Below are 13830 nucleotides of genomic sequence, written 5' to 3'. Positions count from 1 at the left end.
GCCCCGGGCGCTACTCACAAAGGGGCGCCAAATGGTCAGCAAAACAAAAAAAATTGTTGGATAATTTTTATTTTTATTATAATTTATTTCTACAAAATATATTTTAAATTTAGTGCCAGTGAAATATAATAAATGTTAATTCGTAAATAAAAAGGAACACTAATCAAACTGTAATACTATATTCATAATAGAAATGACACGTCTTTTTTAATGGCTAGGCTGACTCGACCTGTGTCTGTCAGCACTTCCTTATGGCATCTACGCTGTGTGGTTACGTATATTATCTCCAAATATTTGCAGTGTACAAAGTGTTTGTATGTTTGTGCAGTGTATAATACAGCTTTCAATGGAATATAACTCTTTATCGAAGAATGTGACTGCAAAATGTTACTCCGTAGTAGAAAAGAAATTGAACTTAAAACTCCATTAGAATCTCTTACTTTTATAATCTTGTATGGAGAAGATGTTTTTCCAAACCTGAGAGTGGCACTTCAAATACTCTTGACTATCTCAGTATCAATTGCTAGATGCGAATGGTCATTCAGCAAATTAAAATTAATTTTGACATCTCTACGATCAACGATGGGACAAGATCGCCTAAGTGACGTAGCATTTTTAAGTGTGGAAAGAGAAAAATTTGAAATGATCAACTTTGATGATATTATTGATAAATTTGCTTCATCAAAAGCGGAAAATTTATACATAGTAATTAGTTTTATAATTGTATTATAATCATATTATTAAATATATGTATCTCCTTAGAGATAATAAATATTTACTTTTTTATTGTTTTAAAACTGCGTGTTTTTAAAATATTTCTCTATAAATATGTGAAATAAATAATAGGTATCTTATGAACTAATTCTAGATGATCATATACATTTCAAAATCTAGTCTTGTTTTCTTAACTACATTTTTTGTCTCAAATTTAATGCCTAACTTGAGTCTATGACTTTATTTATTTAACTTTATTTATTTATTACTTTGCAAGTATATTTTACTTATAATATTAGATGATTTTCGAATGTGGGGGGGGGGGCGCTAAAAGGATATTGTGCCCCGGGCGCGAGTTAAGCTCGCTACGGCACTGCATTGAATTGCATATAAACTAAAGATTTAAAAATTTTTTTTTGAATAGTACTAGTGTTAAAAAGTTTTAAAGTCAGTATAAAAAGTATAGAATTATACCTTCCAGTGTCCCACCACCCTCAAAACCATAAATTGTCCATCTTTTAATTTTATTTTTTGCTTTATTGAAATCTGATTCAAAATTTATGTCATAGTTTATTTTAAATAGTAAATAATTGGTACCAAACCCCTTTGTGGACTAGGGGGGTAATGAGGTTAAGATTCCACAATTTCATAACCATAAAACAACATGTTAGCAATGTAAGCAACATTGTGCTTTGACTGACCCTCTTTACTTCCAAAACAGGCTGCAACCCATCATTATATAATTTGTCTATGGTAAGAACTCCCCCCACCACAAAGTCTAAGGCGGTCTACTGCTGTGGAAACAAGAATAGCGCATTTCAGGGAGGTTGGCTTCTCTTTACTCTAGGGCTAACACAATGTACCGAAGAAAAAGATTCCTTTTCTCTCGCCGAACCGAGCCGAAAACCTCTCCTAAACAGCGACCCCACACCCCTACTTGAAATAGTTGTACCTTTTTACCATAGTCACCGCCACGGGTCCAGACAAATGACTAGGGGAGTTCTTACTTTCGACAAACTATATCTGAAGTTGTTTGGGCATCAAGCCACTTCATTTCTTCACTTGACAGCACATTAGCTACTTAAATTCAATTGGACACATTTTTCTTGCTTTTTTTTTCATAAATAATTTTGTCATTTTCTGGATTGTTTATTGTTATATAATTATATAGTCTATCTTATTACAAATGAGAATCCTGATAATAACTAATTTATTTTACCTAAAAGGAAATTTTATTTATTTAAATGAATATAGCTGTAATGATGTAATTTAAAATGTTAGCATTAATTAAAAAAAAGGTACACTACCAGTTATTTTTTTCTCACACGTAATAACTATTTTTATCTATTGCTTTTGTTTGACAGCAAATAGTTCTCAGGATTATCATGACACAATATAGGAGCATCTGTTTAGTTGTTTTTGAATAGCTTCCAGAAAAATGTCCACTCTTATTTTTAACTCATTCATTGTTTGTTTACTTTCCATTCCTGTTTCGGTCGTAACTCATGGAATATTTATGTAAAGAAAAAAAAAGAAAAAGTTCTGGTTGAAAAAGTTTAAAGAAATGTTTGTGTTTCCTATATTTAATACATTGTAATCATTTAAATAAATTTTGCTTGCATTTGATTAAATATAATTAATTCGATGAGCGATTTTTTGATAATGTGAAAACTTTAAGAAAATGCAAATTTTCAAAATAAACAAGAAATTAAAATAAATAAATCAGCAAAATTTAAAAATAGATTGGAGGGGGGTGGGTGGGTGGGTGAGAGACCTTTCTTATGCAATTACTAAATAAAAAAGTTCTTTTTTTTAAGAATCTGGCGTGGATATTTGACATTTTTGATTTTGTTGAATTTTTCAGACAATGTTTTTTTGAAAAACTGTTTAAAACACGTTTTATTATTATTTATTTACTTTTTTTATTTTTGCGAAAATATTTTAAGGATTTTAGGGGGAAGGTTAAAACTAAGTATATTCTGGAATTTTGAGATACACACATCTAAATAAATGTGATAATATTTTTTGTGAAATGAGTGAACCTTGGAGCTGACCATTATTTTGTGTTCTCCTTCTTCCACTTAAACTATTATTATATAAATACTTACAGTGGTCATTTGCCTCGTAGGTCATTCAGAAATCATTTTAATAACGATATTTTCTTTGACTTTGATTGTCAAAATCTACTTTTGTCAATTATGAAGCACAAAGCTTACACATCTAAGGTTATTGATTCAACTTTTATATAATATGACCCTAAACTTTGAGGCTTGTACCTGAGTAATTGAATAAAGAAATAGTAATGAAAAAGCTTTAAACAGTTTATAAGAAAACTGTGATTTAGGCAAAATATGAATAAATAAAGTTAACACCCTCTCCTCGAGGTGAGTTAAGTCTATATCAAGAGCTTACTGAGGCGGAAAACAGGCCGAGACATTCGTGTTTCTATCTAGGCAAATGATATGTTTCCGATGCAATATTTTTCGTTGAGATTTTGCTCTGTTTCTATATAAAACCTAAATTAACTTATTAACTATTAGTTAAACCGACTTGGCTGTGATTCCTTTCGATGCAACGTAAGAAATTACATTGGATTTTTTTAAAACAATTTACAGCTTTCCTCTAACTATTTCTGCATTCAATTACTCAGATGCAAGTTTCGAACCATATTAAATAAAAGTTGAATTTCGGTGTACCGTCGGTCGTTAGCGTGTGAAAGCGCCAATCATTTTACATGTTTGATGAAATACTTGCGAGTCCGCATGTGCGTCTAGTTTCGGTGAGATTATTGCACTCTCATGTGCAACTCTACTGCATTTTGCAAGATATTCTCCATTTCAATCTGCATTTTCTACCCTCTGATATCGAACCAAAAAGTCTCTTGATCATTTTATAATGGCTAATATAATCAAGACGAGTTCTTTGTCCGAAACTAGCTATTTTATCATGATTATGTTAAGTCTTTGAAAATTATTTTGTTATTGTATATAGTACGTAAAAATATTTTCTGAGTGCTCAAAAAGTACTTAAAAGGTGCTTATTTTTTGTTGGAAGATTTGGCTACTCACCCTGTGCGAACTTTGCAGAGAAAACATGATTTTGATTTGTTAGGAAAACATTGAAAGCAAGATTTTTTTAAGAAGGGTAAAGTAAAATCCGGGATAGCTTAGCATGAACGGTATAAGCAATTTACAAGGACTTGCAGAAAATGATGTAGGATGCGGTATATCGTACGGAACTGACAACTTAAAACCGGGGTTCCACTGTATTTACCTTTGTTGGTTCACTTTCACATTAGTAGATTTTGTCGAACAAAATAGCTTTATTTCGAAGATATTTTAATGACTTCGATGCAAATGTCTGCTGAAAGTGTTTATGTCTTAGTAGTTAGTGTAGAAGTAATAAATAGAACACAAAATAAAGGTCTGTGTCATGGTACACTCATTTCACAAAAAGTATTACTTTATGTAAATAGATCCGATTTTTTTCTCAATATTCCAAAAGATCTTAAGTTTTGACTTCCCAAAACCTTAAAGTCTTTTTTCAAGAGAAAAAAAGAAAAAAAAAAAGAAAAGAAAAGTGTTTAATACCGATTATTTATTTATTTTTAAAAACTGTCTCTTTACTCTATATAAACAAAATTTTCATTTATTTGCGCTGCGTATTTCTATGTCAAAAATCCTAGTAAATTTTGAAAATTTATGATTAAAACATTTAGAAAGGAAAATATATACAATTAAATTAAATGTGCTTTGTTGAATAGTAAATAAAAAAGGGAAAAATACAAATTATTATTATTATTCTTTAATGTAACATATTACACTTAAAATAATCATATAGACTGCCAGATTAAAGTTTGTACTCATTGCTATGTTTACCTTGGTGAAAAAAAAAATCATTCAGCTACGTTTAATAAACTACGCAAAAAATTTCTATGTCATAAATCCTAGTACACTTTGAAAATTTATGATCTTTGAAATTTACATTATTTAAATTAAATGCATGTTATGTGTACCGCTAAATGTCAAATAAAAAAAAAATGCAAATTACGCGTAGGCATCTTTTAATGTACACACAGAATAAAGTTTAAATTCGCTGCTTGCTGTATTAAAAGTTTCGACTAAGAATAACATTTTTATTTATATATTCTGTTTAAAATTTTAAGAACAATGTGATAACTCAAGAAAGATGAATTAGGAGAGGGTTTTCTAACTATTTTACTACGTATTAGTTTCTTTCGTTTTCTTTTCTTTCAATTGTCAACAACTAATTTATCATTTGTTTCAAAAGTACTATTGTTTAAAGTACAGTTGCTTCTATTGTATAATTTAGGACTCACTTAACACTGCCCAAGTCCCGTGTGATAGTTAGTGTTACATAAGTGTGAATATTTATTTTGTAACTAACATGATAAATATTCAATTTTTTATGTTTATTTTGCTTTGTGTTCAATTAAAATCTGCACAATTGAGTTTAGCCTTGAGTTTTAATCGTAACAGTTTATAAACTGGTTCTATATTAAAAGGCATATAATATTAAATAAAAAAAATAACCAATTTCGTTATAAATTTATAGTTTTCACCTTTTCTTTTAAATTGAGTAAAGTTTGTCTTGATTCTGCTACGCATAACTTTTTAAAAAAACATCTCAGGAAATGAAGTATTTTCCGTAAATTGCCTTCTTTTATGTTCCTTAGAACAATGTATGCTAAGATAATTAACGTGCATAATAAATGATAAAGAAACTATTACGGAAGTACTTGCTCTTGTTCCATCTTTTCTGATGAATAAGCGTCTGGAGTCTGTTCAATGTTTTTTGCCATAAATATTTACTTTCCTTGATTAAGAAGTGCACCCTAATGCCCTTGACCATGTTGAACTATAAATTTCCCATTGGCGAGGAAGAAAAAATAACAAATATGGGATGCCTTAAATTTAAGTTGTGTGTTCCTTATCTTTATTTATTCTTGGCGAACCAAAGAAAATTATGCCTAGATTTATGTTTTGTTTTTCGACAAATATTAGGTTCGCTGGAAAAGTTTTTGGTTGGTATGGGTAATAAGTTTATATTAATAACTATTTCGCCATGTAGCGTATATGACTAACTAAAATTCGATTGATTATATTTGTTTATAGCTTTATTTAGTTCCTTCAATTATATTTTTCATTTTTTGAGACACATTTTTTATCAATTAGATAAGATTCGAGTGTGTGAATTTATCTCGTACATCGAAAATGACGTTGAAAAAATCAATAAGATATTGCACAAGAAAATTTTCAAATATTAATTTTTTCTTTTGCGATTCATTTAAAATAAGGAACTAGACATCATTTTAATGCTAATTTCTAAACACTTGGACTCTCGGCTTTTACCAAGATTTGCGATGTTGGAATGTGACCCAATAAAGATAATCACTTATTTATATATATTTTAATAAATATTTCCTTACACTACGTTAATTTGTTTCATGTAAATAAATGACTAACTGATTTTTAAAATCAAGGGTTAAATAAAATTTAATATTTCCTACAGATTTTAATTTATTTACTAAAAATAAGTAGCTTATTGTGATTACTTTTCGTTATTATTCTTATTAAAGCAAGTCCTGACATTTTTAGCTAGTTCCCTGTTGTAAATACTTCATTTTAAAATCTAATGTATGTGTTATTTTGTTGCCAGTTTTTTTTGTTGACAATTTTTAATTTTTTCGTACCTTTTTTTATTTTTGTTATCACTATAAGTTAATTTTAATTGTATTAAACTATTTATTTTTCCCATTATGAGTCATAATCATTTCATGAATCGTAAATGTGTTATTTTGCTGTCGTCAATTTTTTCTTGACATTTTATTTTTTATTTTTACTATTACTATAAGTTTATTTGGATTGTATTAAACTATTTCTTTTCCCATTTTGTTGAATCATTTTACTTATTAATGAAGTAAGTAATTCCTAACATATTAAGTCTTCTTGTGATTTGAAAATAAATGACTAAAAAATACTGAAAATAAATAAATAAAAACATTTCGTTTTATATATGTCTGATATTGCGGAATTACTTCATTTCTGAGTTTGTTAAGGCAATGAAATTATTTCCTACTAAAACATAATTGAAAATAATAAGCTTTGGCATGGTTCATCTAATTGACCTTCATGGTTGAGTTGGCATGTACGTGTTGAAAGAGATACCTCGATTTTATGATTTGTAACTCTCAAACATGATGCAGCATTTTATTTTTTTTTCTCAAGATTTGTCTTTTTTTTCTATGTATTTGTCATGGTTCTATTTTTTTTCTTCCTCGAGTCTATCATTAATAAAATACTCGATTTAAGAAATGTCTAATAAATCTGAATTTTAAAAAAAAATAAATTGAAACTTTTGTTATTTTTTTTTGTGCGTACTCTGTATGGTAAATTTTTTGATGAAATAATTGAAGCTATTTCTTTCCCCTATTCTTTCTTGAAATTTATAACTAGTTATTACTAACCATATTATTTTGTAGATACTTGTAACGATTTCTTAAATTCAAACAATAAATATGTTCATTAAAATAGAACATTCATAATGCAATCTTAAAGCATTTAATTTTTTTTAAGCCCTTAAATGAAACTTTTATTTTAATAACTGGACAAGTAGTTTCATTACAACCTTATATAAGTTTTCATATATGAGATGGTTAAAATTTTTAATTTAAACTTCTTATGAATAAAAATTTCACAAATCATTATGAGCATAAAAATTTCATTTAGCTTAAAAATCATTTTTTTTAAACTTTGAGGAAACGTTTTTTTAAAAAATTAATTCCAAGAATATGGCTACTTCTAAGAATTATCAATTTGGAAACACCTGACTTAAACGTGCAGCTATTTTAGAAATGTTAAATTTGACATATTATTTATTAAATAGACTTTTACATATAATTTGTCGCAAAAAATTTAAACCATATTTTGTTTATTAGGTTTGGATTTAATTTTAATTTGAAAGAAATGAATATTATTAATTCCACATAATTTTCATAATCAATATCAACCAGATTTTCTTTTCATAATTTTATGCCTCAAATCACGTTTGGCATTTTTATCGTCTTGATCATTAGTTATTTTTAGATCAATCTTTAATGTTGAAGGTCACTAAGACGACAAAAGCATTAATCCGTCTACATACATTAGAGAAAAGGAGAGCAACTTTCTCCTTAAAATTGTTTTTCACTCTGATGAGTTTCTGGGTTGCTGTCTTTAAGGAAAAAACATTTAATATTTTAGTCTTTTCAGAATAACATATGAATTGTTTTCCATTTCTGCCAATTATTTGATATTGCTTCACTGTAGTATTCTTCTGATATCTATAAACCAGGGATGAAAACCTTTTTTTTTTTTTTTTTGATTGTGCACCACAGAAACTAAAACATGCCATGTTGAGAGCCAATATAAGTAAGGTAAATCTGTAGGGCTCTCGTCTTCCAATATGGTGAACTGGGTTCGAATCCTACTGATGGCTAGTCGATACGCATTCTCAGCCCGGCTTGCACTTAACACAGTGCTGACGTAAAATATTTTAGGTAGTAGATGGATTAGGTGGTAGACGAATCATGGATTAGAGTCCCCTTGCTGTCAGGCTACCCGTGGGAAGTTTTGGCGGTTTTCCTCCCCATTTAAGGCAAATGCGGATTTCCACCAAAAAGTCCTTCTCGAAGGCAAATTTGTCCCAATATTTGTTCCAGGAGTTCCCTTGTCTTCTGGATTGGGTTCAAAATTACAAAGCTGTGGAGTGAGTTGAACATTAGTAGTCGTAAACCTAAAAAATAGGATCAGCTGTTCAACGACGGTTATAAAATAAAATAAAAATAGTTTATTTTTAATGGTAAAGATTTTTTTGCCTCATGAAGGTTGCTTTTTTTCTTACAATTTATGTTATATATTATTTATATTATATATTATTTATATTATATATTATTTATATATATAAAAAAGCACGCATTCCGTAACAACACGTTGTGGAGGTCCAGGCTCCATTATTTCGTGACCAACTGCATGATTGTGGCAATGTGATCAGCACTGCTCACAGACCACCTTTATTTCCCAGACTGGCTGGTACCCATCGATCTGAAGCTAGATGGGCTTCAAGCCGCCACTGAGGATCGAACCCCAGTTCTTCACTATGACAGTTCAGTGTCTTAACCATTGAGCCATATTTATATACGATAATATGATATTAATATTATTATTTATGTTATTATATAAAAAAAACTAAGTGTAATTTCTCTCTAAATTATATTAACATTTTGATTAACAAAAGCATCTTGATATGAATTACTACTGCTACACTACTACTACTACACTACTACATGAATTACTACTGCTACTATCTACACTACCATAATTTGAATCAAAGGGCAGATGGTGTAATTACCCGGCTTTGCATCACGCACTCCTACTGCTCAACCGTACGTTTTTTCCCGGTTCTGAAATCGAGGGCATTACATTAAAGTGAATTCTAGTTCAACGGAAAAAATGCAGTCCGATCAGATGCCTAGCTTTTTACACTGGGAATCGAACACCGGTCTGAGCCCATGTTGGCAAGAACAAAATCCACTGGCTGATCTTTAATTTTGTAAGTTCTTAAGTTTTTAGTTTCTTAACAGAAGTTAACAGAATTAAATGACTTAAAATGTTGAAATTATTTGCAAGTATTCTGAATCGTTGATTGTAAGTTGGAGCTTAGTAATTTTGTTCTTCTCTATACTGTATTTTTTGTGCTTTTACTTATTTTATTTGGCTATAGTTTAGCTTTGGCGTTCTGCCTGATCTTATTGCTTGAACATATAATATTATTCTCTATTTTCTCTTGTTTGAAGCTCGTTATCTACAATGAAAAAGAATTCGTCTTTTTGAACAGTACTATAAGCTGCAACTTCTAGATGGGGTTCAAGTTTTAAACTTTGTTACGAATATAAATGGTCGTAAACTTAGGAAACGCGGATGCATAGTGAACTGCTTTTTTTCTTTTTAATTCACGCCACTGGCTTTTAGATTGATGGCCATTTGGAAATAATATATCAGTTCGTTGCTTTTTCGCCATTTTCGTGTGAGCCACTTGGAATTCGAGCATGCGTCGAATTTTTTCTCTTGTTGGCTTCTATACTAACGCATTTTAGTATTCAAAAGAATTTTGGTTCACTTTTCTCGTCACATCTTTTGAAAAGTGCTCTCTTTATCTGATTATTATTTTTTTTATGTTGTTGGCACTCCAAAAAGAACCTGGAACAAATTGGTTAACTGAAGCAGCAATAAGTGAATTTGGTACTTGAGATCTTCTTCAGTTCGAATTACCTTCAGTGCGCTCGTTTTTATGGGCGAACGTGTTGAAAAGAACTACTTTACCTCCGCAACATAATTTTATTCTGCATGGCAAGGGTATTTTTATCTTTTCTATTTTGTATTTTCTGTTTTATGGGCCATAACAGTCGCGTGTTGAATTTTTAAAAGGTTTTGCTTCTTACATCAGTAGTCATATTTCATGCTTAGCAAGTTTTTAAAAGTATTTACATTTCTTTGAAAGTGACTTTAGTAGTACTGATTTCCTTTGGTGTAGTATTATTGATTTTATATGTTCGATTGTGTTTTCAAAGAAATGTCCTCGTTGCATCTTTAGAAGGAAGACCTAATATTAGGTAGGGGAGGGCTAAAAGCAACTGAGGGCCTGACAGTTCGCTATTTTTAATCATAAATTGTGAAATTATGTATAATTTTTTGAATGTTGACTAACTGACTGTATTAATTTTTTAAAAGTTTTATAAATTTTCTCTTCAGGGAAAACAAACTTAATACTAATTGTAGAAATCTTATAGATCTTTCTATTTTAGAAGAATACGAGGTTCCAATTTCATATTATTCTTTCAAATTTAACAAAATCTTTATCTTTTATCATCGAATTCAGCAGTGGAAATAGTCCATATAAATTGTAAACATTACAGCACTATTTTCTCTTATTAAGAAATTAGCAAAAATTGCATATAAAAGTATAATATTTGTTGATGGTTATTTATTTATGCCATTGTGTGTTTATGTAAACGCGCTGATTTTTCCTAAAATATTATTTATAAATCTTTATTTCGTGAAGTTTTCCTTTTCGAATGATGTTTTTTTCCTTCTAACTGCCATTTTAGCTTAAATGGCACGAAAATAAACGCTTAATTAACGTCAAACGACAGTAAGGGCGAATCGTAATTATTTAATTACACTTCTTTTTCATTTTTTTTTCATTTCTCAAGATATAACAGTTACTGAATTTAATAAACAATGGAAAGTTTGCAAAATCAAAATGCATTCTAAACAAATTAGCAGTGTCTTTTCATTTTTAAAATTGTCTCATATTTTAATGCGTCACTGTATGTTTTCTTTAAATATTTTTTCATTTTACAAACAATAAGTTTATGTACAGTGCGCAAAATAAAAAACACACCACCCTAAATAAGAGACCCCATTCGAGAGAGTGACCTCAAATATGCTAATTAATTAGCTCAGACGATATTTTAAATTACGAAATCGGACACAAAAACGTACTTTGTGAGATACAGTCCCAATAGTTTAGTCAGTTGAGCGGTTAAGTTAGTTTACTTTCTGCTTATTTCATCATATCTCGAGAACTTTTTAAGTGAATTGAAAAATTTTTGCGCACAATTATAAAATAAGTTTATTCAAAGATAATTCCATTCAAAATATAACGTAAGTAAATATCTATAATTTTTCATTATTTTATTTAATAATAGTCTGCATAATTTTGAATTGTAAGGTATACAATTTTTACATCATTTTAAAGTGTGTACTTTTAAATGGCAAAATACAAGATTTGAGCGAAATCGGTCGAATAGTTTTTGAGAAATTAAATTTTGAAAAAGTCATTTTTTAAAATTCGGTTTCTTAAGAACTATTCTATCGATTTCGTGAAGCCTGAGATCTACAAATTTAACCTGATTCATATTAAACTTGAAAATCTGAATATTTCTGGAAAACGAATTTTTTAAATTTTTTTTAATCCACTGTAAGAACGTTCTTAAAATCCGCCTTTCCTACCTATGCGTGCTTTGCATGCCATGATTAGTCAGGCATTTAAAAAGTATTTCCACTGGAAAGGTTAAGATGAAAAATACCAGAGAAACTGTTTAACGTAAAAGGTATATTACGCATGGTATGTAATGTGGTTTTCAATTGTATATTTGTCTGTATTTAATATTGTACTGTACCTTACATTTTGCCACTTTATTTTAGATAATTTGATTATTGAATTGAAAGTAGAACTTAATTTTCTTTATTTAATACTCTTTATTTAATTTCATAAAAGCAACAATATTTTTCATTTCTTACCATGGTGGCTTCTATAAATTGATTCTAATTGTTTGACCGTTGGGGGTGGAGTCGTTATAATCTGGAAAATATTGTCTAATTGGTTTAGCCTGGAAAGCTGTCGAAAGTTTGAGCTTTTTAATGTTGAATAGCATTGAATAGTAGTCCACAATTAAAATTGTTAAAAATTCAACTCTTTAATTTGCACGAGTAAAAGAAAACTTTTTTTGAACGAAATGTTAGAATTTGTTGATTTGAATTGTATTTTTATTTTTTTAGTTAATTAATGTTCGAAAAGTTTTTGAGTTGTAAGGAAGTATATATATTAGAAATCATTTTTAATGCTGTAATTTTTAATAAACCCATAAAAATAATTTTAAAATCATGTATTTTTAAATTTTTATTTCTCCAAAACTATTCAATAGATTTCTTGCAAATTTTGGATAAAGTTATTTTAAATTTACATTTGATAAGTACGTTTGATTCTGGGCGTCATAAGATGATGATTTTTTTCGGCCTTTTCCGCACGGTTTTTCTAATTCCGGTATTTGTAAAACGCTAATTCGAAACGCGAACTTTGATGGCACTTTCGATTTACGACGATGCCGTCGTAAAATCATGTCTTTTTCGGATCTTTTTTCTTTTCATGTCTTTTTCGAATCTTTTTTCTTTTCATGTCTTTTTCGGATCTTTTTTCTTTTTAAACTGAAAATTCATTCTAGAACAATTTTGTACGGTCATTTTTATAAAGGAAAAAAACTTCGTGAATTTGTCGTTTTTACGAATTTAAATTTTTTAAAAGAGCTTTTTTTAGAATTTGAATTTCGTGAATTTCGTCCCCAATTTCTGCCTTGCGATCCTTGCTAATTTTAAATTATATATATGTGTTTGCAATTTTAAAGTGTTTGTGAATGAGAAATATTTCTAATTTATGTTTTGTTTTATTTATATTAGAATGTGGTGGACCCTCACAGGGAATTTTGGAAATATGTTGCCTATTGATTGGTCAAAGTCTTATGCTCGAAAAATGCAAATAAATTGTCTCAATTTAAATGAGAAAAGGGTATGTAAAGTTAAAAAAAAAAAAAAAAAAGCCAAGTTTTTTCTATTTATGTTTTTTTACTTGTTTTGGTTAAAATGTATGTTGATAATGAATTCTTTTAATTTTTAAATCAGGATAAGGAAACAAATGAAGAGTTGGACGAATCTGATGATGATGTTGCAAAAGATTTGGATCTCCATTCTTTGATAATTTCCAGTTTACAGCAAGAACCCATGTTCACAGCTGAACAAGTATTAGAAGAAATTGATGAAATTATGCAAGTTAGTGATAAATTTGAAAATTCATGAAATTTATATTTTAAAATTCAACATTGGTATTTTAATCTGTAAAATAAATTTTAATAAAATTAATAAGTTAAAATTAATGTTATTATCAAACTGTATGTGGTTGACATGTTTTTAAAAACATGTACATTCATAATACCAACTTAGCTTTGTTGCAGGCACTACAGTATAAAATTGTTGTTAATAAATCTGAATGAAAACAACAGATTTTTGGTAAAATTTAAAATTAATTATTTTCTCAAGAAATATTCCAGTGTACCAGAATTTTCCATTCTCATTTAATTAAGAAATATTATTCTAATGTAAGAAATATTTCTTCTATAAGAAATATTATAATATTAAGAAATATTAATTAATAAGATATATTAATTAATAAATATTCACCACACCGAATGATAAATCTTATTGGGTTGTTTGGAAAAAAAAA

General features: G+C 28.8%; 1 protein-coding gene across 2 annotated transcripts in view; it reads left to right on the top strand.

Moving 5' to 3' along the window:
- Positions 1 to 13830, top strand: part of LOC107453792 (fasciculation and elongation protein zeta-2) — a 48614-nt gene that overhangs the window by 12635 nt on the left and 22149 nt on the right. For both annotated transcript variants that reach the window (XM_043040895.2, XM_043040898.2), the window contains exons 3-4: positions 13011 to 13119; positions 13233 to 13379. In XM_043040895.2, the coding sequence (XP_042896829.1) occupies positions 13011 to 13119; positions 13233 to 13379 (256 nt within the window). The remainder of the gene's footprint in view (positions 1 to 13010; positions 13120 to 13232; positions 13380 to 13830) is intronic.

The sequence above is a fragment of the Parasteatoda tepidariorum genome, chromosome 7 (genome assembly GCF_043381705.1).
Source record: "Parasteatoda tepidariorum isolate YZ-2023 chromosome 7, CAS_Ptep_4.0, whole genome shotgun sequence".
Taxonomy (NCBI): domain Eukaryota; kingdom Metazoa; phylum Arthropoda; class Arachnida; order Araneae; family Theridiidae; genus Parasteatoda; species Parasteatoda tepidariorum.
Note: the sequence above shows the minus strand (reverse complement) of the source record. Positions and strands in the feature narration are given on the sequence as shown.